This window comes from Schistocerca cancellata, chromosome 3 (assembly GCF_023864275.1).
Source record: "Schistocerca cancellata isolate TAMUIC-IGC-003103 chromosome 3, iqSchCanc2.1, whole genome shotgun sequence".
Classification (NCBI taxonomy): domain Eukaryota; kingdom Metazoa; phylum Arthropoda; class Insecta; order Orthoptera; family Acrididae; genus Schistocerca; species Schistocerca cancellata.
The window spans coordinates 591,057,793-591,085,635 of record NC_064628.1 but is presented as its reverse complement, the minus strand read 5'-3'; the positions used below and the strand labels follow the sequence as shown (position 1 = coordinate 591,085,635).

The following is a 27,843-nucleotide window of genomic DNA, read 5'->3' as shown; positions in this document are numbered from 1 at the left end:
CATGCAGTGATGTGAACAGCTGTAATAAAGACGCAAAAAGAGACGAGTAAAGAACAATGTAGCCTTTAATGTCGTTTAATTTTTAGACTGAAGGAAATAATGGTAAAACTCAGGCGACAGGCTTGTTAGGTGATCTGCTGGAAAACATAACATGCTCTCGATCTTAGCTAACATAGTAGCACAATTAAGTGAGTGATGAAAATTCGTGACTTTAAAAAGGCCAATTTTTCTACATGAGCTACGTGCGACGTAAAAGCGCACTGCTGCGATTTCACCATGTGGTTAAATATTGAAGCCACTGAAGGTATTACAGTGAGTCGTCTGGTAACCTCCGAACTTCTTCCATATCGGAATCCGAGGAATGCGATACATTTCAGTGCTCCTAACGAGGAGATCAGCAATAGAATCTCAAGCCACCCAAAAGTCCACTTTTCCTCCTCCTCCTCTTATGACGTGCTGTTCTGCATTTTGCCATCGCTAGGCAGTGACGTGTCACACAGTTTCGTGCATTAGTTCCAGTAAATTTGGCACCTTAAATGTCTTGTTATTTCTCGCGACGTATCCCTTAACTTGGCTCCAAATCAATTCTATTTGGTTCAGATTGCAGTGTTAAGGTGAGAACGGTAAAAATGCAGCATTTGCACAGAGTGCTCGACTCCATGAAAATTGTTTTCCATGTTTCTACGTCGCTTATCACTCTGGCTCGTGTGAAACCAGATCTGTCCTATAAAACAATGAGCATATTCAGACAATCATTTGATTTTTCATTTTCCTCCAGAAAATTCAATAGTGTAACGTTTACATAACTTCAAAATCTTTTATAATATATCGATAATTAAGAACGTGTATTTGGAATGGAAACCAGAATTCTGCATGTGATATGTAATTAGAAACTAGAAGACGACCATTTTCCTTGGAAAAAGTGATGGTTAAGTATGAGTTAATTACCACATATTTGATAGATTTAATACTTAAATGACTCAGGTATTCAACCCGAACAAAAAGCAATTGTATATCACAACAGGTTTCGAGCCGCCGCTCACCAGTCTACTCTAGAATGAAATTTTCACTCTACAGCGGAGTGTGCGCTGATATGAAACTTCCTGGCAGGTTCGCAGGAGAGCTTCTGTGAAGTTTGGATATAGGAGGCGAGGTACTGGCGGAATTAAAGCTGTGAGGACGGGGCGTGAGTCGTGCTCTGGTAGCTCAGCTGGTAGAGCACTTGCCCGCGAAAGGCAAAGGTTCCGAGTTCGAGTCTCGGCCAGTCTACTCTGTTATCAACCTACGACGCTACCAATCACGCTACGAATATAGTTAAAATACCGCCTCATTCATTTATTACATCGTGTTTCACGAGAAACGTCAAAGCTGACTTTTCTCTATAATGTTGTGAAAAACGTTACGAACAACTTGTTTCTAGCCATTAAAGGTATTCCGCCCGCGTGTTTCGCTACGAAGCAGGAAGCAATGTCATCTATTTTCGCGGGACAAAAAAAAACTGTTGGCTGTTCATACATCAGAACGTCTTAATATTTCATTTACAGTGGCGCAGTAATAAGATATCTGACATTTGAGTTGGACGTACTTCCAAGAGCGGAACAAGAACAGTGTACGAGAGTTACGGCTGCGGACCAATCATCGCGTTTGTGTTTGTTTACATCTGGTTTATTCTTATGATGAACGGAGTAGACACTTCTAATTGGTGGTAGAACTGCTGATTCCAGTTTCAAATTACCCACAAATGTATCCTGTAGCCAAAAGTGGCGAGATAAATAAGTCATAGTGAACCTTTCAAGATGCACAACTAATTATTTTGGACGAAAGCACTTCGATGCATTGAGCTCATGTTGATGGTACCAAACGTACTCTCAGAGATCTTACAATTACATCTTGTGATGAAATTTCTAAAGGAAAAGGGCTGATGTTATCAAAGTCTGTTTTAAATCATCACCTGTATGGGTATTCGTTATTTATTTGCATTTAAGAAATCACGTGAGAGTATCGCTTGAAGGTGGTGACATTCAGTTCCCATTACAATTACTCACTGTTGGAAATGGTACAATACCACATGACCACGGCTATATGTCTGTCGATAACAAACATGTTAATTTTATTTAAACAATTGATTCTCTAATTCCTGAAATTTATCCTAATGTCAATGATCTTTCACAAAATCCATATCATTGGATTTGTGAAAGAGGAATCATTACACCCCGAAATATTTCTGCGCCTGAAATAAACTATATCTTTTTGGAAAAAGTAATAGAATGCAAGGAATATCTACGAACGTCACTATAGTCATCACTGAAATGCACTTCAATACCCTCAAGGGTTTCTAAATTCGCTAAATTCACCTGGTTTTCCGTCATACAGTTTAAGGGTTAAAGCCAGCGTTCCTGTAATACTGTTACGCAATATCAATCCTCCGAAGCTTTGTAATGGTACCGGTTTGCAGATTAAAACTGTGACAAGTAATGCCATTGAAGCCACTGTCCCCATAGATTTAGCAGCTCAAGAGCTCGCTCTTATACCCCGCATGTCAATGATACCAACCAATTTGTCAATTCGTTTTAAGCTACTTGAATTCCCAATCATGCTTTCGTTTCTAATAACAATAAACAACGCTCGAAGGCACATAATCAAAGTGGATGGAGCTGATTTAAGGTCAGAATGTTTTTCGCATGGTCAGTTTTACGTTGCCCTTTTACGAACTGACAGTTCGGAAAACCAGTTCATACCGTTATCACTCAGTATCCAAAAAACAAAAAAAGTTGTAGTGTATATCCTGAAGTTTTATAATTGTATTGTCTGCAAAAATTTTATACTTGTCTACAAAAATTTAAAAGAAAACCTTAAAAATATTTAAAAAACCACAACCAGAAGCAAAGGAGTCCTTTTCATTAATATTCTATATGATTTATTGTAATTTCGAGTTCCATACTTTCAAAGGCGAAGTCGAACGAGGTACCGAAATTTGCGCCCTGATACAATTCCCACGGATACTCCAGATTACGACGCATATCCAGTTCGTATTCCTATTTAGTAGTTGCGAAGCAATGATGTGTTTGCTAGTAGAAAATATGGTTAAGAGTATGTATATAGAATGCTAATGACAGCTGTGTCTGTAATTGATGAAACAAATGTCGTTAAATGATTAGCTTTTTATATTTAACTAAACTTTTACTATCGTTTCTCTTCTGCTAAATCAAGCTACACGTGTGGGAGCTGGTAGGAGGTCAATGAAGAGTCATTTCCTGCGGTGATGCGTGGTTCCTGTTGACATCTAACAACGAGCGGCAATGTGTGGTCGCGCTCGCCAAACAGGGAGGTGCTATAATGAAGACGGACTGGCTCAGTCTGTTTTGGTATGCACACATACACGGTAAGGTTGACGTCAACCAGGACTCTTGTTGCAACATCGAAGTTCTTTGTTAGGCTAGGTCCTATTGAAATTGATTTTTCATTGCCTCTCCCCAGCCATTTACAGTGGGACCTACATTGCAATGTTGACTCCTTACCATAGTGTGCTTTGGCGTTCCGCACATTTGCAAATCATCAGCTAATTATCAGGATTAAAAAAGGCCAGGAACGACTGGGGATTGAGTGCCGGACTTTTGTATTTGTGATCTACCACTTACCACTTATCCATGCGTAGATCATTTACAGCAGGTAAACTCACCATTTCTCAGACTGTTGCGGCATTGTAAGGCGACGGGTGAACTTCCGTGCTGACCCCGAGTTACTGATAACAATCGAACACTTCCTAATACGTAATGCACAGTAAATTCTGTATTCTGACGCATCTTCTCACGCATACATTTTGTTAAACCAGTTGTACAGTGATGATACAATTTTGATACGTTCACAAAGCACCATAATGGCTGGCTGGAACTTACACTGCTATTAACAAACCAGGTCCAGAATTACCATACTCTGGGTCCTCCTTCAATTTGCTTTTTACTACAATTTTATTCATCAGTTTGATAGGGCTACTGCTTGACTATTCTACCTTCCGAAATATAGTCCAAATCCTTGCTTCTACGTTACACAGACATATGCTACCTCATCAAAACCAGATCAAAGGCGCATGGACTTTCAAGTTTACACTTTTCTAGTTTTCCTGCATGCAGTTTGAGGCACGGAGTCAGACATGCTCTGCAGAGAAACTGGCAGATGCCATACCTCTTCAGAAATGCCTACGGTGTATGTAATGAATCAGCACTAGGAATGCTCTTTCCAGCGCTATAGGCTAGCAGTTGTTCGTGCAGACAGCGTAGCAGCGTCTTGTTAGGAAGGAATCCGGCCATCCTGACACACATTTTCCACGTTATCCGCAAGTCACTCCAAGTGAAAGTAAGGACGCTTCTTTCACCAAGGTCACTACTAGCAACTGACGAACCATTACCGTCGCAATCAAAACTGCTTTCAGTCACCTCGACTTTGTCATTAATAGGAAAAGACTAGCAGCCGCATATATTTTAAAAAAAAAATCTGTTTATTACACAAAAATTATCATTAATCTGCTTATTCCATGTTGACTTCCTAATTTAGTGGGGATGCATATAAAGGTTATAAAAAATAAAAAATGTCTTCCATATTCTGACTGGTGGTAGCACGCACCAAAACAAGACAAAAATTTCCAGTTAACACTGGCTCTAAAATTCATACCTTATGAGCTACTAACAGCTCTTCTGCTGCACGCTCTTTTCTATTACGAGCGATCAACAAAAAACATTAAACTAATGTCACATTCCTCTGCTTTTGTCCATGGACATAGCAAACTTCCTTTGGTTTATTACTGTAAACTGTGTTTACAGTTCTAGGTAAGTGCACTGCATGTATAGTTCCTACAGAACGTTTCACTGTTTTTATAAGTTTGTGAAATTAAAAGCTTTTCTGTGTGTGGTGCTTACGGGAGCTCTACAGCGAGGTTATCAGCGCTCTTATACACATTCAAAGAAACGAATGTAGAAAAAATAATCAAAACGTGATCATATGCGATAAGACAACGGGAAAGAATGAAAGATGCTGTACATAAGACTAAATTACAAGTATAACGACAAAGGAGCTAAAAGGAAAGCACAGGAAAATGTCACTGGTTGACCACTTACGTAAACTATGAGTGAGCCAGTCAGACTGTGAACATACTGAAACCAATGCCCTAAAATCTTGGGAAAAACGTTGGACAACTCACAAAACTTTAAACTCTAACCATATTCGCATGATCATTACCTAAAATAGACTGCAGATCAGTCGGCAAATCAGCCGCGTTGGTTGGAAAATAATTTTTTAAAGTGTAGTTTCACCTTCCAGCATAAGAGAACTCTTATTATTTCGCAGGAGAAATGGCGGACATTGTTTTTGGCGATGGCTCAAAAGTCAGATCGTATTTAACAAGCTCTGCTGTGTCACAGTAACAGAATAAAGAGTTCTCTTATGTTTACTGCATTCTGTATGCCGTTCGTAAAAGCGAAGAGCATGCACCAACATAGATGAGACACACAGTACCGAAGATGAACAAGCGCATACAGCTCTCAAGCATTTTACAGCCCATGTTTCGTACACTTTTTTCCTTTTTTACACATACCTTTTAAAAGACTGATTATTTTAACACCCTGTATAAGACTGTGTGATTTGATTTTTGCGTATTTTCAGACAAATACCGTTCTAAATACTTCTTGCCATCTCTGAAGCTTCAGTTACCGCTTCTTCATAGTAGCACGAACACGAGTCGTATTCATACTGAACTGCGCCTAAGGATGATGGGTGTATTGTCACAGTGTTCTGTTTTACAACTTGTCGCAGTGAGTTCTTGGCAGTCAGACTCCTCCTAGAAGCGCACGCCCCGAACAGTGACCACTAGCCTGCTGACAAAGACCTTTACTTTTCTTTGTCACATTATCAAGGTTTTAGGGAGTGATAAGCACGAGAAAATGCATAAAATGATGCCGCCTTGTAGCCATCATTTTTATAATATTACTAACTTAGCGCCCGCTCCTTCGCTCATGTATATTGTATCGTCTGCACACATTTTTTTCTTTAGTTGACTGTTTTGTTGTTCACAAATTACAACACCTAAGCTTTTCACGCTAATTAAGGTCATCGAACCCCGGTGTTTTCCGAATGTTCTGACTAAAAAGCGATTCTGGTAGCTAGAGTCCAAAGTTTCTATTAATAAGGATTTTTGTGTTATTATGGAGACATTTCCATAGATACTTTTATCGCTCAACATGTATTTCTTTATATCTCACCGGGAACTGAAATATCAGTTTTCATAGATTTAGCTTCAAAACATTTTTAATGCAACAAAATATTTTCTAAAAAATTTTCACCCCATACATAACCCACTTAAGTGTTGAAGTTGCAAAAACATTCAAATACGCTTTTTTTTTTCTTCTAACCGAGAAGTCAAATACTAATTTTGATAGCTGTACCTTTAAAAATGCTTTCGTAGTTCTTTAGTAATAACTTTCATCTACTATTTTACCTCCTTGGTGTTTGAATTTCCAAAAAAGATGAACACTTTTTTTACTTCTAAGAAACCAAATATCAGTTTTCGTAAGTCTACCTTCGAAATTGCCTTAATAGTGACACACTTTCAAAAACCCTTTCATCCCCTATTTCACTTCCTTACGAGAGGAATTTCAAATGGTCACTTCTTACACGATGCCTACAGTATAAAATCCACATCCTCGCCAAATTTCAAGTTTCTGTCCTTAGCGGACTGGCCTTATTTCACCCCACAGAGATCGAATTTCCAGAAACAGTGAAACACAAATTCTTTTTTATTTCTAACTGAGAAACCAAATCCAATGTCATAGTTTTAGCTTTAAACATGCTTTCACATTGAAATATTTTCGTAAAGTATCTCATCCCCTATTTTACCCCCTTAGAGGATGAATTTCCGAAAACCTTAAAACACACAACTTTTTATTTGTAACCGGTAAGTCATACCAATGTTCGTAGATGCAGCTTCAAAAATACTTCAGTGGTTTTTAATAATATATTTTGAAAAACATTTACCCACTACTTCACCGCCATAGGGTTAAATTTACAATAATGCTGAAACACATATTTCTGTATTTCTGACCGAGAAACGAAACATCAATTTTCTTAGGTCTAGCTTCAAAACTGCCTTAATAGTGACATATTTTCAATAAGCCCTTCATCCCCTATTTCACCCCCTTAGGGGTGGAATCTTGAAAAATTTCTTCTTAAACGACGTCTACAAGAATAACACCATCTGCAAATTTCAAGTTTCTAGCGTTAGTGGTTTGGGCTGGGCGGTGAGTGAGTGAGTGCGTCAGCTAGTCGAGACATTGCATTTATGTATATACTTCGTGTCAAATGAATTTTGGAACTATCGACAAAGCAGATGTATTTTCATCTATCTTTACTCGATGTGCCAGAGAGCGAAGATCGATCTTTACAATTTTTTCAATTTTTCGTAATAATCAACACAATTAGACGTTATCAAGCCGCGCGCGCGCGTTGTGTGTGTGTGTGTGTGTGTGTGTGTGTGTGACGACACCCATGTAGCACATTGACTCGTTTCAGAGTATCGAAAATTATTCTTTGCAAAAACCAGCTTTATAACAGAGTTACAACGACTGATCTTTTGGAGGAAATACCCAAGTGGCAAATGCCAAACGTAATGACATTTTGCAAGCAAGCAAGCTTTAGACTGGGAAAATTTCAAGTGGTGCAGGGAGTACACGTGATTCCAGTGTACCCAGTAAACTGCACGCCGCCTACATCAAAGTGGAAACTTTGTCTCTGCAAGCAGTAGCGAAGACCAACACTGTTTGCTCATCCACCAACTACACAGAAATTGTATATTTGACACCAGTGAAAATACATCACTTACCATCCACAATACTAAAATGTGTACGTGGAAGAGGCCGTGAAATGCATGATCTTCAGTTGAATTCAAGTTCAGTGTTTAAATACGTGTAACTCTAGAGCACTGTCTTGTAATTTACAAACTTGTGTGAACATAACATCAGACCTGCTACGTTCCCGTGGACACGGCATCTAAAGACAGCAGATAACAGCAACTAAATAACTGTAACCAAGTACATCTCATGTTTTCAGCATGCGGAAGAAAGAAAACATAATTTTCCAGAAAATAACACATTACAGCCATGGACGAAAATTCGTATCTCAAGACAGTTCCCACAACTAGCCGTTCACGTCAATTTACGTTGTTTTTACCCCAAATAGGCAATATCACAAACATAGAAAGGTGCCTGTTTTTGTTTCAGGACTAAACATCCTCATCGACATTTTTAAGACTCCAGTATTTGATCAAATTCCAAAAGCTCTGAAACTTAACGGTCAGAGGAAACTGTTACGCCGTTCTTCCGGGCTTTCTTATGAAAGGCCTAAATATGCACTACTAGATCGCAATAAGACCAAAATGTCTTCTGATAAAGCAGTAATGACACTACTCTTCGAAACGCTTATAATGATGTCTTGTACTTAAAACTGAGTGGCGTTTTTTAAGCGTAGCTGATGAAACATGCTGCATTAGTTTCTGAATGGGAGAAACATAGAACATTGTGCTGCAACGAGTAACTTTACATTACAATGCACGGCACCAAGGACGTGAAAAATATCGCGGTGAGATCGCTACGCTGTTATCAGCTTTTCAAGTAGACAAGTGTGTTTACCAACTCATAATGCGTTCTTATAGGATGGCAGGAAAAAGGGTTCTCAAACTCATAATAGCTTCTACGTTTAAAACAAATCGGCCCGCAATATCTGCAAGCTGTAACGTTACAGCCGGCCGGTGTGGCCGTGCGGTTCTAGGCGCTTCAGTCTGGCACCGCGTGACCACTACGGTTGCAGGTTCGAATCCTGCCTCGGGCATAGATGTGTGTGATGTCCTTAGGTTAGTTAGGTTTAATTAGTTCTAAGTTCTAGGCGACTGATGACCTCAGAAGTTAAGTCGCATAGTGCTCTGAGCCATTTTTTTTGTAACGTTACCTGAAAATCTGCAGACGTTTTAACTAAAGGTAAATTGCCTGTGTAATCGAAACATGGAAGCTATTTTTCATTTCAATCAGATATATCTGGGGTACCTAACAACTATGAATAATACAAGCAAAATGGCTCTGAGCACTATGGGACTTAACTTCTGAGGTCATCAGTCCGCTAGAACTTAGAACTACTTAAACCTAACTAACCTAAGGACATCACATACATCTATGCCCGAGGCAGGATTCGAACCTGCAACCGTAGTGGTCGCGCGGTTCCAGACTGTAGCGCCTCGAACCGCTTTGCCACTAAGCCGGCCGGCTAATACAAGCACAATTGTAGTATTATTCCATATAATACGAGCATTGCAGATTTACAGATTCATCAATATATTGCCCGAAAAAAACCAATAAAGAACCGCGGTGGTGCCAGTATTTTACCTACGATCTGTAGGCTCCTACCTCATTCCTCGGAAAGGTGGTGCGCACTGTGTCAAACGCTGATAAAATACCATTTTCAGTATAATTATGTTAACGTAGACGAGCAACCAAACGAAACAACTGAACCATTTTATGCCGCATTTTTTTATAAGAATAGGAAAGATATTTACTGTCCTCTGCATACGAGCCACCACAAAAAAACAGGTACTACACTTATTTATGAAGACTGTATTTAATATTTCCTAACATCACATCGTTAACATCACATGATAAATTGAAGAAACTTTTGATCGATACGTTTTACGCTAAAAGCGATGAGCAGCATCTATAGAATCGTTGCTTATTTTGCAATGATACGATGAATTGCTTTCGTCGTCAGAACTCTCGCAGAAACGTATCACTTCCCCTACACAGGAAATACATTAGGTTGTGAAAAAAATATGTAAACCTTTTTGTAATTACCATGAGTAATGTTACTTTCCTATTATATAATTCGGGTTTTCCGTTGATAAATGTATTTCTAGAGCTCAGAAAAGACTGTCTCTCTGGCCAACTTTTGCTATATTTTGTTATTTGCTCCAGCATACGCTTCCTATTTGTCACTTTAGCCAATTCTGCCATTAAAAAGTAAATCTACAAACAGTCTTTTACACTGCAGAGAAGTGTGCAGTGTATTGAAAGTTCATGGCAGATTACAACCGTCAACGCGAGGGACCGTAGGTGGCAACCTTGCCTCTCGCGGCCAATGCCCCACTAACTAAACTATCCAGGCAAAAATGATAGCTCATCCCCACAGCTTCAATTCTGTTAGTATCTTGCCCGGCTTTCTATAATTAGAGAAGTAGGAAAAGCGTATTAAAAATAAAAAAAGCCAGACAAGTGCGAGTTTGACTCGCACTGCGAGGGATCCGTACAACCTTAATAATGTATATACTTCATAATAAATAATAATAATAATAATAATAATAATAATAACAGCAGAAGTATTCAGCAATGATATAAATATGGCTTTTGGAACAGACAAATGTAAGAAAAATAGCATAGTCAAGGGAAAACACACTAAACAAGAAGATTACATATTGGATAACAACAGCGACTGCATAGAAGCGATGGAAAAAACAAGATGCCTATAAATATCTAGGATACAGACAAAAAATAGGAATAGATAATACAAATATTAAAGAAGAACTAAAAGAAAAATATAGACAAAGACTAACAAAAATACTGAAAACAGAATTGACAGCAAGAAACAAGACAAAAGCTATAAATACTTATGCTATACCAGTATTGACCTACTCATTTGGAGTAGTGAAATGGAGTGACACAGGCCTAGAAGCACTCAATACACTTACATGATCACAATGCCACAAATATAGAATACATCACATACATTCAGCAACAGAAAGATTCACATTAAGCAGAAAGGAAGGTGGAAGGGGATTTATAGATATAAAAAACCTACATTATGTACAGGTAGACAATTTAAGAAAATTCTTTCTAGAACGAGCAGAAACTAGCAAAATACACAAAGCAATCACTCATATAAATACATCGGCTACACCACTGCAATTTCATAACCACTTCTACAACCCTTTAGATCACATAACATCAACAGATACGAAGAAAGTAAATTGGAAAAAGAAAACACTACATGGCAAGCACCCGTATCATCTAACACAGCCACACATCGATCAAGACGCATCCAACACATGGCTAAGAAAAGGCAATATATACAGTGAGACGGAAGGATTCAGGATTGCAATACAGGATCAAACAATAAACACCAGATATTACAGCAAGCATATTATTAAAGATCCCAACACCACAACAGATAAATGCAGACTTTGCAAACAACAAATAGAAACAGTAGATCACATCACAAGTGGATGTACAATACTAGCAAATACAGAATACCCCAGAAGACATGACAATATGCACCACAAAATGTACTGGAGAATGATGAATACAAATTATACTGGAACAGAACCATTATAACAGATAAAACAACACCACATAACAAACCTGACATCATACTCACCAATAAAAAGAAGAAATAAACACAACTAATCGAAATATCCATACCCAATAGAACAAATATACAAAAGAAAACAGGAGAAAAAATTGAAAAATACATCCAACTGGCTGAGGAAGTCAAGGACATGTGGCATCAGGATAAAGTTGACATTATACCAATTATACTATCAACTACAGGAGTCATACCTCACAATATCCACCAGTACATCAATGCAATACAGCTACATCCAAACATATATATATAAACTACAAAAATCTGTAATTATTGATACATGTTCAATGACCCGAAAGTTCCTAAATGCATTATAACATATACCGTACAGTTAAAAGGAAGTCACGCTTGATCAAGGTCCGCGTCACTGTCCATTTTTGACCAGACATAACGTCTGAGAATAGAAAGAAATAATAATAATAATAATAATAATAATAATAATAATAATAATAATAATAATTTCTTGTTGCTCGGTGGCCTAGTGCAAGTGTCTCTACTGGACGCCACTTCAGCGACTTGTGTGTCCATAACCTATCCCATTTATCTAGCCGTGGGGAGGGAGCCTACAACTGAAGTTGTTTCCAGCGACCCCCACATCGTTTAACACGAAATGGAAAAGGGGTTTTGGATACGCAGACACGACACACGGACAAATGTCAAAACGAAAATTTTTTGTGATATAATTACAAATTAACACTTCCTTTACTTGTACTGTGAAACCTTGCTTCTTGCCAAATTTTATGATTCTAGGTCAACAGGAAATACCCTACAGGTTTTTTTTGAGTGAGTTTGCAACTATCAAAGTATGTGACATAAATGACAGTATCTTTCTATTGCGTTGACTTAGAGGCTTACATTTTTCACACCGCCAACAGACCGTATACCTTGGTACGACACAAAATTCAACCTGATGCCTAAACCCGAACTTGAGGAAAAGGGGTCCTAACCGTCAGGCCGACAGACAGAAAATTTATGGCAAAAGGTCTTATGGGGCCAAACTGCTGAGGCCATCGTTCCCTAAGCTTACACACTACTTAAACTAACTTAACGTTAAGGACAAGACAAACATGCCCAATGGAGGACCCGAAACTCCGACTGGGGCGACAGACAGACAGACAGACAAACAAAGTGATCCGACAAGGGTTCCGCTTTTACCCACTAAGGTACGGAACTCTAAAACAGGAAGGAATATCAACGATTAAGAAAGTACTTTGTTGTATTTTTTTTTCAGCATGGGGTCAGGCAAATGGTATAATAACCGGTTTTAAATTCTTGTAAAGTCGTCTCCAGACGATTTAAATACGCTACTTACTTCAGTAAAAGTACAGTTGAACACACACACACACACACAACCTTGTGACGAGTTAAAGTGTTTAACACCTGCGCAATTTTCCGTGAGCACAAGGTGCTTAACGCAGACGCAGGAGTCTCTCCATTCCAGGGAGACAAGTGCAACAGGCGTGCGTCTATCTTTCCGTTTGATATTTTGGTTTCCTACGCCTCACTGTTATTAGATTCAGTCTTTGACACGCATTCAATCGTGTCCTTCCGTTAGCACCTTATCCGAGTGCTCTAACGACAAATACATGAAATTTGGAAAGTATAACCATGCTTTCCTTTTTTCTGGCTGGTTAATCCGTGGATTATAAAGACAGAGTGAAACTAACGAACTGTCTACACTTCTTTAAATAATAAGAACGCGGAAACAACAAAAGAGAACCTGGACAAAATAAAAAGTTTTAGTTCAGCACCGGGCAGAAATTCTGCACACAAGCGGAGCTGCAGCACGTGTGCGACTTCCTGGTCACAGTTTGCACACTTAGTAGACGTGTAAACACGAAACGGGACTGTCACCACTCACTTATTGTATGTCTAAGAACAGATGTCGCCGCTTCGCTTTACCCACTAGCTTGGATACACTGTATCTGGAGCACTCCCGTGCTCTTTTCACAGTGTGCAATGCAATGAGGGGGAAGGTACCATGTTATTCTTTCGCCCCCACCAACAAACGCCACAGATCTAAAACAAAATAAAAAAATAAATGGTGCATAAATACGTCGGATTAATTTCACACCCACGTTAGGGAAATAAGTGCCCTTGATGGCAAGGACATCAAACACGTCTCTCAATAATTAAACCGTAATTTTAAAACTTGTAATTATACCTTCAACAACCAATACCAAATTTTTCAGGTAAAAGTGTTCGCCTATGTAACATTGAGCTCGATTGAGCACAGTTAATAAATAATTTCAAATAAAAAAAATAAAAAACCGGAACATGTTACCATTGGCGATGAGAAACGAGTAAGTTAACGTCGGGCACAAAAGCACGGCGCAATGATACACGCAAGCGGCTGCGAAGATTTTCGTCACTTAATAGCCGATCGAAACTTTGATTTATTCATTTTCATTATGGAGAAAATCTTTTACATACGTAAGTAGATCCTAACATGGACATAACTCTCGCAGTTTCGTGATGCAGGCGTGGATATTCTTGCTGTGCCAAGTTTTCGCAAAATTCTTTTGTAGTTTGTACGGCACCGAACTTGTCCTTCAGCCGTGTATTGCACCGCAGATTTATTAGTTCCATCTGTAGACGATTCGTAGCATCTTAAACTGATGCTGACAACGGACGTGTAAAGCAACGAATGATAGGAGACACACTCTTAATAACCACAAATCGTGCTCGAAATTGCTCCTCAATTTTTACTACTATTGACACGTGCAGTGTTGCCAGACAATAGTTGGCTCTCCCAAAGAGCAACTCCTTTCAAAAACATTTACTATTTCTAACATGTCAGAAATTAAGTTATTTTCACCCTGCAAACTGACGTTCAGGCTGTTCACGCAAGACGTCATGTCCACGATAAATACAAGGTCTCATATTTAGCAAAGGTCTAATTTCGGTTCACCCTTTCCCTTCTCATGTAAGAAACGTACTAAGGCCAAACGTACATCAAAAAAATCTTTTCAGCATTTTGCTCCGACTGATCCAGCGCTCTTCGGTATAAAAAGAGGCATGTCGCTGCAGTGCTAATTCCTCTCAGAACTGCCGAAACTGGCGATGCGTAAACCTGTGTGTTTTCAGGTTGTTTACAGTACGCCCAACAATCTCCATGACGTTTCCTAACGTTACTGATTTTGCACAAAGCGCTTCTCTATGCCGAATACAGTGAATTCCATACATCATCTCTTCTGTGCGTCATAGCACTTTGCGCATCAGCGCTATGAGTCCTCTCTGATGGCCTCGCACTGCCGGGGCTCCATCCGTGGTCACTGAGATTAACCGATTCCAATCCATACAGACACCATCAATCTCTTGCTCGACACCTTAGACTAAGTCTACAACACCTGTCGTAGTCCCTTTCAAGGGTACTAAGTACAAAACGTCATCTGTTACACGAAAAAGTTATCGACACTTCGTATATGTATCATTACCTGAGCTGTATCTGTAAGATCTGTTGTTTCATCCAATGCAAACGAGAAAGCGACAATGTTCTTAGCCGCATCTATTAAATTGCTAACTTTCGTGGAACACAAAAGTTCTGCAGCATCCATGAGACAGTCTTTTAAAAACTCCCCTTAGGAAAACCGTTTCTCGGATCTTGCTATTCTTAATGCAATTTTGAAACTAGCTCGCAGCGCAAATGTACTGTGATTGTCATTCTGGAAAACAAAAAGTAAGTTGTACGGTACAGATACGAATCTAACACAAGAAACGAAGAGTTCAAGATGTATCAATTATTATGACTTGCATTAAAAACCGTTGATATGGCTCATCCACTTTCTCAAGCGCAGTTAATTTGGCTTCCTGTTCTTCATTGTTCGGTGAACTACACTCGTCTTTGTGAAATGAGTTTTAGCTTCTTTCAATCGTGAACTTGCGCTGGCCGCCTATTATCTGGCGGCACAGCAAACACTGAGTTTTCACCTACTGCTGTAAAGAAAAATTGCAGTTCCCAGCCGTGTTTAAATTACTAAGAACACAGATCTCCCGTTCTTTGCTTTATTGCAATACCCGCCATTTCTCAATACGCCTCATGTAAGGCTATATAGTCGCCAGACGGAAGCAAGCCTGGGTGTGTTTCGGTCCTCCTGGTACTGTGTAAAAGAATAAGCGGAGTCGTCGCCACTCATTTGATATATATGTACAGTCAAAGATGCCGCTGTTCCGCTTTGCCGGCTGGCTGCGATGTGCGCTTCTGTGCCGTACTTACGCACTTTTGGACAGTATGCTGCATTTGGCCGGCGCTGCTTTAGTTCGTACTTCCGACGAATACGTGTTAATGAGGAGGAGTGATTTTAAGGTATCTGATGAGCCGAAGCCGTCCTGTTCCTTTGTATGGCCCTTTGAAGAACACTGAAACCTCTAACAGAAATCTGCATTCATAAAACTAGTTTTTGATTTGCAAATGGAAACCCAACACCTAACGTTTGGTATTTCTTCATTAGCCGCCAGCCAGTCGTGTAAGGATGCAGATCCATATACTACACCTCCTCCCCCTATGCTTCACAAATTTCAACTCCCTAGGCATCCGCCTCAGGCAGCGAATCGAACTTATCAGAGCAACAACGAAATGTACAGACGTTTCAGACTCCTTCTAATGTTTCAGCCTACGAGCTCTCCAAAAGAAGCAAAAATATGCATTCATACGCAGTAGGACTTCAAAAGCATGTTAGTTTTATGATTTTTTTCTTAATGTAAAGTTTTCTATTGTTTCCAAACAGTCCATCATCATCATCATCATCATCATCATCATCATCATCATCATCATCATCATGATTACATGTTTTTTGAGATAAATGAAATACACGTTCTTGCGTATTCTGTGCACTGATTCGTTAAGAATGTAGCAACGCATTTGTCTCTCACAGCAAGCCTTGTGAGTAATGCTAGGTGGTCATCATCCTGCCTTTACAGGTAAAATTTATGCTGCACCATCACCGGTGTACATAGTCAGCACACCTGGCTGTGCTCTGGCATAATCGCCCATTGACAGCCACAAGTGATAATTTAACCTGCAGCTGCAACATTATCACTGAAGTAGCATGCGTGCCTTCCTCTACGTGGAATGGGATCACTCACGTGCTCTTGCTTGTTTTTAGTGGCTTTCGGGGCTTTCCCATACAGTCATCTCAACAGTGTGATGTCAATTACGATGATAAGAACGTAAGAACAACACAACACCCAGTCTCCGAGCGCAAAAAGTCTCCGACCCGGCCGGAAATCGAAACCAGAAACCGCCAGTTAGCAATTTGCCGCTATGACCGCGCAGCTACACCTACGCGGGCATGTGCTCTTGTTGAGAAAGAGGCATGCATCTACGTGTGTGCTTCACCTTCCGTTGGAGGTAAGCACATGCGCACTGCGACTAGGTGCTAGGAGCCCATGTGCGAATGCAGCTTTACTGTGTAACAGATCCAAGCCATCTGCTCACACTTTTCTATGAAGCCGACACCAGTTATGACACCATTTGTATGACCTGAGACTGGAAAAAAAAACAATAAAATAATTTTGTTTGCAAATACGGTCGCCGCTATATTATTTGAAAACTCTTAAAGCTTTCTAAATAAGACAAACTTTACTGACGTTAAAAGTTGTGTGGGAAAGGGTAACCAAAGACTGTGTATTATTGGCAAGACACTTAGAAAATTGAACAAATCTACTAAAGAGACTGCCTACACTACGCTTGTCCGTCATCTTTTAGAATACTGCTGCGCGGTGTCGGATCCTTACCGGATTGATCAGGATTGTCGGAGTACATCGAGAAAGTTCAAAGATGCGCAGCACGTTTTGTATTATCGCGAAATAGGGGAGAGAGTGTCACTGAAATGATAGCATTAAAACAAAGGCGATTTTCGTTGTGGCGGAATCTTCTCACGAAATTTCGATCACCTACTTTCTCCTCCGAATGCAAAAATATTTTGTGATGCCGACCTACATATGGCGATACGATCACCATAACAAAATAAGGGAAATCAAGAGCTCGCAAGGAGAGAGATAGGTGTTCGTTTTTTCCGCGCGCTATACAAGATTGGCGTAAGAGAGAATTGTGAAGGTGATTCGATGAATCCTCTGCCGGGCACTTAAATGTGATGATGTAGCTGTAGACGTTCTACGAGGGTGGTTTGAAAAGTTCTCGAAATGGCCACGAGAGGTGAGCGCTAGAAGAGCTAGAAGAGATGGAAGAGAGCTGTAGCGGTACCGTGGCTCTGTTGTTGTCCCCGCTTAGTGATTTGCGAAGATGGACAAAAATCGAGATTCGATCAGTGATTAAGTACTTCGTAAAGCAAAGGACATTCGTGCCGATTTCCAGAATGCACTGGTTGACTTTGCTCCTTCATATTCAACTGCTGCCAAGTGGGCAAATGAATTTAAATTTGGTCGGGAGAGCTTAGGTGATATTCCGCGCTGTGGTCGGCGAAGATGTGTTACTACTCTAGAAATCATTGCAAAAGTGCACAAAATGGTTATGGAGGACCGCCGATTGAAAGTGCGTGAAATTGCTCGCGCTTGCCAGATGTCATCTGAAAGGGTGTATCACATTTTAACTGAAGAATTAGAAATGAAAAACTTATCTGCAAGATGGGTGCCGCGGCTCTTGACGCGCGCCCGCACCCATGTGCCGTCGACATCGCAAAATTACACGAAGTAAGGTATGAATTGTCGCCACTCCCGCCTTATTCACTTGATATGGCTCCGTCAGACTTCCATCTCTGCCCAAAACTGAAAATTTTTGTTTGTGGACGAAGATTAACTTCAAACGAAGAACTATAGCCGGAGTTGACAACTATTGTGCAGGCCTGGAGGAAACTCATTTTCTAGATGGGATCAAGGCACTGGAACATCGTTGGACCAAGTGCATTAATCTACAAGGAGACTACATAGAAAAATTAAAAAAGTTTAAGTGATGTAAGTGCTTTTTTTTTATTCCGTTCAGAGAACTTTTCAACCACCCTTGTGTATCTTTATCCTCCACGTCTACATATTTGCACTCCTTTGTCGCTAGAGTATTCAAAACTGTAGACTGTAATATGGCAGTGTGGAGTGTAAGCATATCGGAGCGTGAGAAACAGTGCGCTGTAATCGTGTTTCAACTCTTAAGAGTTCGTCCACAAACAGAGCAACCTCTCCTTCAGCATAACAGATTCCGATCTTGCACTGCGACAGCTGCAACAAGTATCATCGATCCTCGTCCATACAGTCCCGACTTCGCCCCATTCGATTTTCTTCTGTTTCCAAACTTGAAGATCACCTTCGATGGCTTCACTTTGATAGTGACGAAGCGGTGCAAGCAGAGGTGAGGTTGTGAAACATTATACAGTGACGGTATCAACAAACTGGTCTCTCATTGTCAGAAATGTGTTCGTCGCCACGGTGACTCTGTTGAGAAATAAATACGTTAACATGAAGAATAAAGGTGTAGAACGTTAATAACGTTTTATTTAAAAAGCTTTAACTGCTTTCACGTAAAAAATTCGGAGGCATCACTTTTCAGAACGCCCTCGTAAATTAGCGTTTAACATCCCTTCAATGAAGAGAGTAGTAGAGACGGAGCACATACAGGAAATAATGTGGAAGGGGGGGGGGGGGGAAGTACACCGGCCCTTTTCAAAAATCTAGCACTCGCCGTTAGTGATTTGGGGAAACCACTGTAAACTTAAATAAACCTAGCAGGCAGCTCACTCGGTGAGAGCACTGCCCGCGAATGGGGGGAATATTCTGGTTAGAGTCATACTCCTGAATACAGTTTTAATCTGCTACAACGTTTCAAAGCCATTTTACATTAAAATAATTTTTAGACAGTTCAACTTACATTCAGAAATACACTTACGTGTACAGAAGATCAGCACTCCCAAAAATAAGAGAATGTGATAACGATAACGAAAATACGCTGTTTCGCGTATAAAATCCATTGGCGTACTCAACATCTTTCCTTTGTTTCTTAAGCGGCCCCTGAAGGGTCAATAATATTTCGGAATATTATTGAAGTTCTCCCTAGACTCTCAATAAAAATGCTCAATATTTAGTCTGGTTCGAAATTCTGAACGTTGAAGTGCCGCTGCTGGGGGTGAAGTAATCTGGCTTCTTACAGGGGGAAAAAGTGAATGAAAAATTGGTATAAGGACGGTCATTTTAATGCGTTGATGATCAACATTTGATACCATCCTGGAAATGATTGCTCCTATGTTTGTCCCGAAAGAAGTTTTTTAAAGAGAAAATCTTCGATTCTAGCTGTAGGGTACTGTTCGCTGTAACTGATGAGCAACAACTCGTTATCAAAACAAACTCCCGCGTTCTGGCCAATCGAGACCGACCAACCGCCGTGTCATTCTCTGGTAAAGGCGTCATTCGGATGCGCTATGGAGGGACGTGTGGTCAGCGCACCGCTCTCCCGGCTGTTGTAGGCTTTGTTGACCTCCGGGCCGCTGCTTCTCAAGCAAGTAGCTCGAGTCGGCATCAGAAGGTTGAGTGCATCCAGTTCTCGTCCTCCCACCAAGGAAACATACCGGCAATCGAACCTGGGTCCTCCGCAACTACACACGCTATCCACTGAGCTACGCATGGGGTGGGGTGGGCGGGGGACCAGCTCATAAAGATCATTCTTCACCTACATGTTTTTATATTCGTCTGCTGTAACAGCTGTAACAGCAAATGTCGAAAATAATTTGTACATTTCGGTGCATTCTAATACAGGTTATCTTTCTTCTTGTTTTGAAGCCTTTTTTTTAGATAAACAGCAGCGAACACAAAGGAGCCGAGATACTGTACTGCTCTCGGGCGGAACAGGTAGCCGAACACATTTCAAACGTTTTTTGTCTGTTCAGTATTACTGCTAACCTTCCAGCCTAACCCACAAATGTTCAGTATTAAAGCAGGCCTGGAAATACTGTGCAATTCACGGTCTAGGGCTCACTTCAGTATCACCGCAAACAATTTTGGAAGAAAGAGCGAAGCGTGTTTACAATACGCTCCTGTGCAATGCTCGATTGAATGTGTCCAAAACGAATTCATTCACTATTTACGTGTTAGCACAATGCATTTTGTGGGATAACTGGCAAACTATACGGATAACAAAATGGTTCAAATGGCTCTGAGCACTATGGGACTCAACATCTTAGGTCATAAGTCCCCTAGAACTTAGAACTACTTAAACCTAACTAACCTAAGGACATCACACACACCCAAGCCCGAGGCAGGATTCGAACCTGCGACCGTAGCAGCCCCGCGGTTCCGGACTGCAGCGCCAGAATATACGGATAACAGTGATTCTACTGTGTATATTCTGATAGTAGCATCAAGCCGACCGACCCAAATTCGTTGCTACACGTTTTATGCAACAGTTTATCTGTGAATATGTCAGTATGAATCACTGAAGCGATGCACTTCGTCTGGTATCTGTGTGACACAATAGATGTTAGACAGAACAGCGACTAACTGCACTTTTTTCTGGATTAATTACACGGAAGTTCGCAGCGTCCTACAGAACCCGAATAGATGTCAGTTACGGCCCAATGAAAAGCCATCTCTGCGCAGCTTGCGGAATTGCTGCGGCAGAGGCAGCGGGCGAATGGTTGCCAGGGGCTGGCGCTGCCATTTCACGCTATTATAGCGGAGCATTTAGACACGCAGCGCGAACCCTTTTAACGCCAGTCCTTTCATAATACTGCCGTGGCGCAATTTCTTTCCGGCAGCTTCCCATTCGCTTCTAAATGGCGGTTCCCGGACACCGCCGCACTCAGCAGCGCGAATTCTTAAGTACGTAAACAAAGGCATTCGGCTTATCATTCCCTTATCATCGAGATCACCCGCAACGTAATGTATTACGCAGGCGGTGTTTGGTACGACACAAATTCCTCTCTCCCACACGCGAGATGAGCTCAGTAGATTTCAGTACACACGACATCTTTCTACCCAACTGTTCAGTTAATCACTGACTTCTCAACCTGAAGCCCCAATGACGAAATGTGAGTAGACGTCCAAATGTGAAGAACTGTTAATATCAACTTTATTTTTCAGGTTTCGAGTGAACGTAACTTGACAGTGTTTCCGACCAAAATCGACTAGACCGAGCCAGGTGGCATAGTGCTAACATGCTGGACTCTAATTCGGGGCAATAGCCCTACCACCCACATTTAGATTTTCCGTAAGACAAATATCGAGATGGTTAGTGTGAAAAGAACATAGCCCGTTTCCCTCGCCAACCTAAATATGCTCTGATTTGACGGCACATTCAAACCCAACATCTTTTTAAATTCGGTCCGTCCTATTGTACCTACCCTTAACATGTAATGCCTGACAATGAAGCAACCAGAAGAGCAGGAGGAAACGAAACGAAGCTTCACGGGATGAGCGGCTATGAGATATTTCAGTGCTTACAAAATCGAGTCAAATTTACAACGAACTTGGCAGCAGGAGCCCACTTATCGGTATGACGTTTCACCCCTTGTGACCTGGATGCATGCACCGATTCGGTTGGAGAAGGTATCATAAACACGTTGTATCCTCTCTTGAGGGAAGCTGGCTCACACCTGTTGTATCTGGTCCCATATATCCACCAGGATACCAGCACTTGGACGGAGTTTACGTCTTAGCTGGTCCTTCCAAAAGTTCTGTCGTGTACAGATTTGGGGATATTACTGACGATGGAAGTACCTCAACATAACGCAGACAGCTCCCAGAGACACGTGCTATTTGTGAGCGAGCACTGTCCTGTTCAAAAATGGCCACACGATGCAGTCACATGAGAGGACTCACATGAGGATGCAGGACGCCTTTGACGTACCGTTGTGGCGCCAGAGTTCTCTCAGTCACCATCAGCTGTGACCTAAAATTCACAGCCGATGATTCCTCATAACATGACGACAGGAGTAACACCCCTGTGCCTCTCCAATCAACAGCAGCAGTCCATTATCACCGGTTACGGGACCACACCAAACATGACCGTTGTTGTTGTTGTTGTTGGTGGTGGTGGTGGTGGTGGTGGTGGTGGTGGTGGTGGTGGCGACGGCGGTAACGGCAGCCAATGCATGGGACGGTAAATCCCCCATCTGGTTGCTGCTAGTCTCTGACCAATGGTGCGTGATGACAGGGACTCCATTACTTGTTCTCGGGCAGGAGGGGCAGAAGTGAAGGGGGGTTACGACCTGCTTGGTGCACAATGCGGCCATCCTTCCTTATCGTAATCAGACTTAGTCGACCAGAACTTGTAAGACGAGTATGCCTGCCACGAAGTTCAGTACTCCAACATTGGGCCAGTGTCATACCCGAATGACCCACAATTCTAGGTATTTCTTGATTCGACCAGCTGGCAAATGGAGACCCACAATGTGGCTCCTTTCAACATCCATTCAGGTGTTGATGACGCTGTCTCACGTGAGCATGCGGGCTCTCCGTATTCTTGACAGTGATCACTGAACACTTGACGATCACGCCCATTATATAACCTACCAGGCATGGGAACAACACAAAACATGAACAACACTAATGCATACTGGTGACCATTGTAAGTGTCACGAATGGTTGCAACTGTATATCATTTACATGCCCGGCGATGATGTATGCGTGTGCAAAGTTACACTCGCGTCCGACCATGTCTTCTGGGTGCTTCACGTTCTTTGGTAGGCAATGTAGCTACGTAGGCTATAAGGATACGATCTGCAACGCTCGTTCGGACATAAATAATCCTTAAACATCTATAGACGTCTGCAGTTACATAACACCCAGCAGTTGCAAGATAATGTTGTTACGATACTGATGGTTAGGATTCCCTACCTTGTTCTAGTAATTAACGTACGTAATATCCGAATAATTTTTCCATCCTGTTATTCACGCCCTCCTTGAAGGCACTCGCTGCAGGGAATACTGAAGGTTACCTGAAAGACTGATCGAAAATTTCGCATATCGACTGCTTTTGTGTAAGGTAGCAGACGTGATATGCTGAGTTAACGACAAAAAACAAAACTCGACAATGCGAAGAGAACACATAATGGCGACAACAATGATGGTGTAAAATGCACTGGACCCCAAACAAAATTATATCGATCGGACACTAACTTGCATCTTTTGTTATTGATTCTGCCACTCCATCAGCCACTGCGCCAGGTGATTCTGAGTGCGCGATTACTAGGCGACTCCGATAAATGTGCGTTACGACAAAGCAGCGCTCGTGCTGACTGCAGTGGAGCTGTAGAAACGAACGTAGAAAAATTATTTCTCAGTAGCACTATGACGTCAAGTATCTAGTACCTGATCGCCACCAATGACATCTGATGTCCGTAGTTCATGAGATAATGCTGTGAGATTTGAGAAAGGACACAGAGGCACAATTTATCTACAGTTGTACACGGCCTGCTACCGTGCGGTGACAGACGAACTGTACACGGTGTACCACAATCACCCCACCCTCCCATTCCATTCGTGGATGATATGTGGGAATAATCATGAGATAATGCTGTGAGATTTGAGAAAGGACACAGAGGCACAATTTATCTACTGTTGTACACGGCCTGCTACCGTGCGGTGACAGACGAACTGTACACGGTGTACCACAATCATCCCACCCTCCCATTCCATTCGTGGATGATATGTGGGAATAAAAATGGTCGGGGCTTGGCACCTCAGTTACCTCCGGTGTCGCCAGATAATCCTTGAACTGGTGCGCCTTGCGATGCGCTTGAACTTGGCGGTTAGTATTCACATGAAAGTGACAGGTGGACAATGGTGGGGCCACGAATGCCTTGAAAAGGCGAGAATGGGTACTGGCCACACAGTTGTTCCCGTATATTAACAGGTATGAACTGTTGATGGTTGCTGGTAAGCCTACGCCAGCAAAGAGGCGATTCACCTGTTGAGACAGGTGCCGACCCTCTTGCGAAGTCGGAAATTGCACAGAAGGCGAGATTACTCGTCATTGGTTCCTCCACCGTTGGATGGGTGGTGGATCCCTCAAGGAAACGACAGTCGAATGTGGAAGGAGTACCAGTGTGGATTATGTGCATCTGCCAGGTACCTCATCCGAGACATGTCACGAGGTTCAGACGATAATTACTGACCGCAATGACTGCAGCCGGCTGCAAGTCTAGTTCACATTGCTACCCAAGATTCCAGTCGACTGGATCTGAGGTGTCCGCAGCTGGCTAGAGACGGATGGGAGGCTGACGTCGTTTGCGAAACGTAATCACATCTTGCGACTGACAAAACCGTAAAACGATTCTATGCAGTGGTCATGTTTGAAGCTTTGCGGAAGTCTTTAAGCAGAAGTTTCTTCGACCCTATGTTCTCGGATGCAAATTTCTCTATATGTATTACCGCATGAAGAACGAAGGGAGGAAGGAGGATCGGAGTCTATCGTTCCGTCGAAGACCAGGTCACTGGACACGGAGAACAAATCTGGATTCAGGAAGGATGGGGTCGTGGGTTTTCGGGGGAACCATTCTGGAATTTACACAGTGGCGTCACTAGTGCAACAGGCGCCCTGGGGAAACTTCGACTTTGCTGAACGTAGGGAGATGATGGATCGTTTCCAATTCTGCGGACAGCACTTTTGTGTTTTCCGCCTGAACGACGACAAGTCAACACTGGTATTTTAAGATTTTAATGTATTTATGATGATTATGTTTCAATTTATTCACAGAAGTATGTGTTTTTCTTTGTTTCTTGTGGAGTTAACGGAATTTGTGACCAAGCGGTATAGTTTTTTTTCATTTGTCGCTGATTTTGGCGTTAGTGTTAGTCGACAGCCAGGGAAACAGGAGATGGTAGACGTATTGTCACGACTATCGTTACGCATTCTTAAAGAATGAACATTAACTTGCTTTGTAATTAAAGCTTTTAATACATGTAAAAATACTTGTTTGTCAGTCGAAACGTACAGTTCATTGTGTGCTGTGCTGACGCCGATTAGTGAGGACAGCAATCATCTGTCAAGTAGTATATCAGACCAGTTAATAATAAAACGGCGCCATTTTCTCAATAAATTTATTTAATGTATAGAACTGAAATCGATCCATAGGGATTTCAAACACATGAGAAATGTTATCTGCGTAAAATGTTACCGCGGAAATCGTTGCAATCAGACAGTAAAACGAGAACATACTATGACTACTGGCAAGTTCATCCAGGCAAGAAGCGAGGTTTAACAGCATTAGTACACGGGAAAACGTAAAATGTGTTGATCTGTAACAAAATCTTGCAAAAAAGTTCCTTTGTCATTTTTTCCGACTCTCAGAATGTCTGACCATCACTTAACATGCCCTCTTCTCAGGAATGAATAGAGTTATCAAGCTGAAATTTACCTCACAGGTCTGACTGAAGAAATAAGGAGTATTACCTTGTTTTTATCTTTTTATGTTTTCTGAGAAATCTTCTATCTTCTATATCTACAGAGACCAACGAACCTGCAAGAAAGGAAAGAAAATGCATTTACAAAATAATTCTACATAATAGTGTTATACCTACTAAATAGCCAAGGAAAGACCAATGTTTTCACGGTTATCAAATCTTCTGATATTAAGTTATACCCACTGCATGAATAGAAAGCAAAAGAATAACATTCCCACAACAAAGGAGGCAATGAACATTGGTTGATGCAAAAAGTAGCGGCTTCCACACAACATAAATGTATTATAATGCAAATAAATAGAGAAAAAGACGCGACGTTGATGGACTATGTGAAGGGCAGTTCCTCACTGGTATCTGTCACAATCGTTAAGTACCTAGGAATCTATGTCCGTCACGATTTAAGTGGAATGACAACATAAATCAATTATCGAAGAGTAGCGCTCCCTCGGAGGTGTCCACAAACGACACTATCGTTTAACCAATTCAGAAGTTGTCTTCTTGTTCATCAGTCTGGGACTTGTAACTAGCTGGTTAAATCGAATAAATAGAGAACACTCGAAGGAGAAATGTGTGCTACATTTAGAATTTTATTGCTCAATAAACTTCCATGCGAGCCTCCGCAACACAGGCGCTGCAGGTCGGGGAATGCCTTCCTCTCCGCCTTCCCAGCGCCCGTAAACCAACAGAACTATTTCTTCCAACTTCCTTCTCACATAATGATTACGACGGTAAAACTAGAACCACCTTTTTCGCAAACAAATTTCCGAATGAAAGCAATGTATATTATTTATATGATTGTGGAAAATATTATACATAAGATACGCTGTAGAAGAAGTGCACAAAGGATTACTGGGCCCACATCTGCACAGTCAGTGCAGTCGAGGAGGGGAGAAGAGGAGTAGTAAGGGATTCATTGTGTGCAGTAACAGCAAGGGAAGTGCAATTCAACAGCTGGAAACTACGCACAAACGCATACCTTGCCAAGTTGTAAGCTGCGCTACAGAGTCTGCAAATGACTGTATCAACAGGTTACGACAGCACGAGAAATATAGACGTTGAAAGTCAATAAAATGGTGCAAATGGCTCTGAGCAGTATGGGACTTAACTTCTGAGGTTCAAATTTTCAGATGTGTGTTAAATCTTATGGGACTTAACTGCTAAGGTCATCAGTCCCTAAGCTTACACACTACTTAACCTAAATTAACAGAAGGACAAACACACACACACCCATGCCCAAACTTCTGAGATCATCAGTCCCCTAGAACTACTTAAACCTAACTAACCTAAGGACATCACACACATCCATGCCCGAGGCAGGATTCGAACCTGCGACCGTTGCGGTCGAAAGTCAATAGTTTTTGACTTTAGTACCCTAAAAGAAATAGTTGCATAAACGAAGTATGAATCAAAGCGAAACAAGTATGACCGTGCACTGCCAGAAGAAAATTTCATTAAACAAAATAGGGGAAAAAATGTAGCTCAACGGACATTGTTGCTCACCATGACACTGAAAATAAAGAACATGTGTCACGTCGATATTGTGTGTCAATCCCCTGGCAACCTGCTTGTCAATATTACCTCAATATAAAATTCTTCTTCTTCTTCTTCTTCTTCTTCCACATTTTTCACAAAATATTGAAGCGTTGAGAAGTACTTGTAACTATGTTTTCTCCCTCCTCCTCTATTCTCTTAATTGAGCCACTGGGGTAGCTAGCGGTTACAGCTACCCTCTCAAGCAGAGTTTCTAATAAGACTTTTACTTTCTCATTCGCCTCTTGCAACATAAATTTAACAGCACTGCCATCACACGTGGCCGATTATGAAGAACTTTCTCTGCATCTACCATGCGCAAATACTGCAGTGCCTTAATATGCAGAAAGCTCATACAAATACCTGGGTGCAATACTCTGTAGGAATACGAAATGGAATGATCACATGGGCTCAGCTGTGGGTTTAATGGTAGAATACTGGCGAAGTGGAATCATTCTACAAAGGTGACTACTTACAAATCACTCTTGCAACCCATCGTAGAAAATTTTTCAACTGTATGGGACA

General features: G+C 41.3%; 1 protein-coding gene across 2 annotated transcripts in view; it reads right to left on the bottom strand.

Annotated features, from left to right (window-relative positions):
* Window positions 1–27,843, bottom strand: part of LOC126175455 (SNF-related serine/threonine-protein kinase) — a 334,265-nt gene that overhangs the window by 194,999 nt on the left and 111,423 nt on the right. The window contains exon 1 of one of the 2 annotated variants that reach the window (XM_049922259.1): window positions 7,868–7,913. The exons of the other annotated variant lie outside the window; for it this stretch is intronic. Coding sequence (XP_049778216.1) covers window positions 7,868–7,870 — 3 coding nt within the window. The 5' untranslated portion in view covers window positions 7,871–7,913. Of the gene's footprint in view, window positions 1–7,867; window positions 7,914–27,843 lie in introns of those variants that run through there. 2 annotated transcript variants of the gene reach the window in all.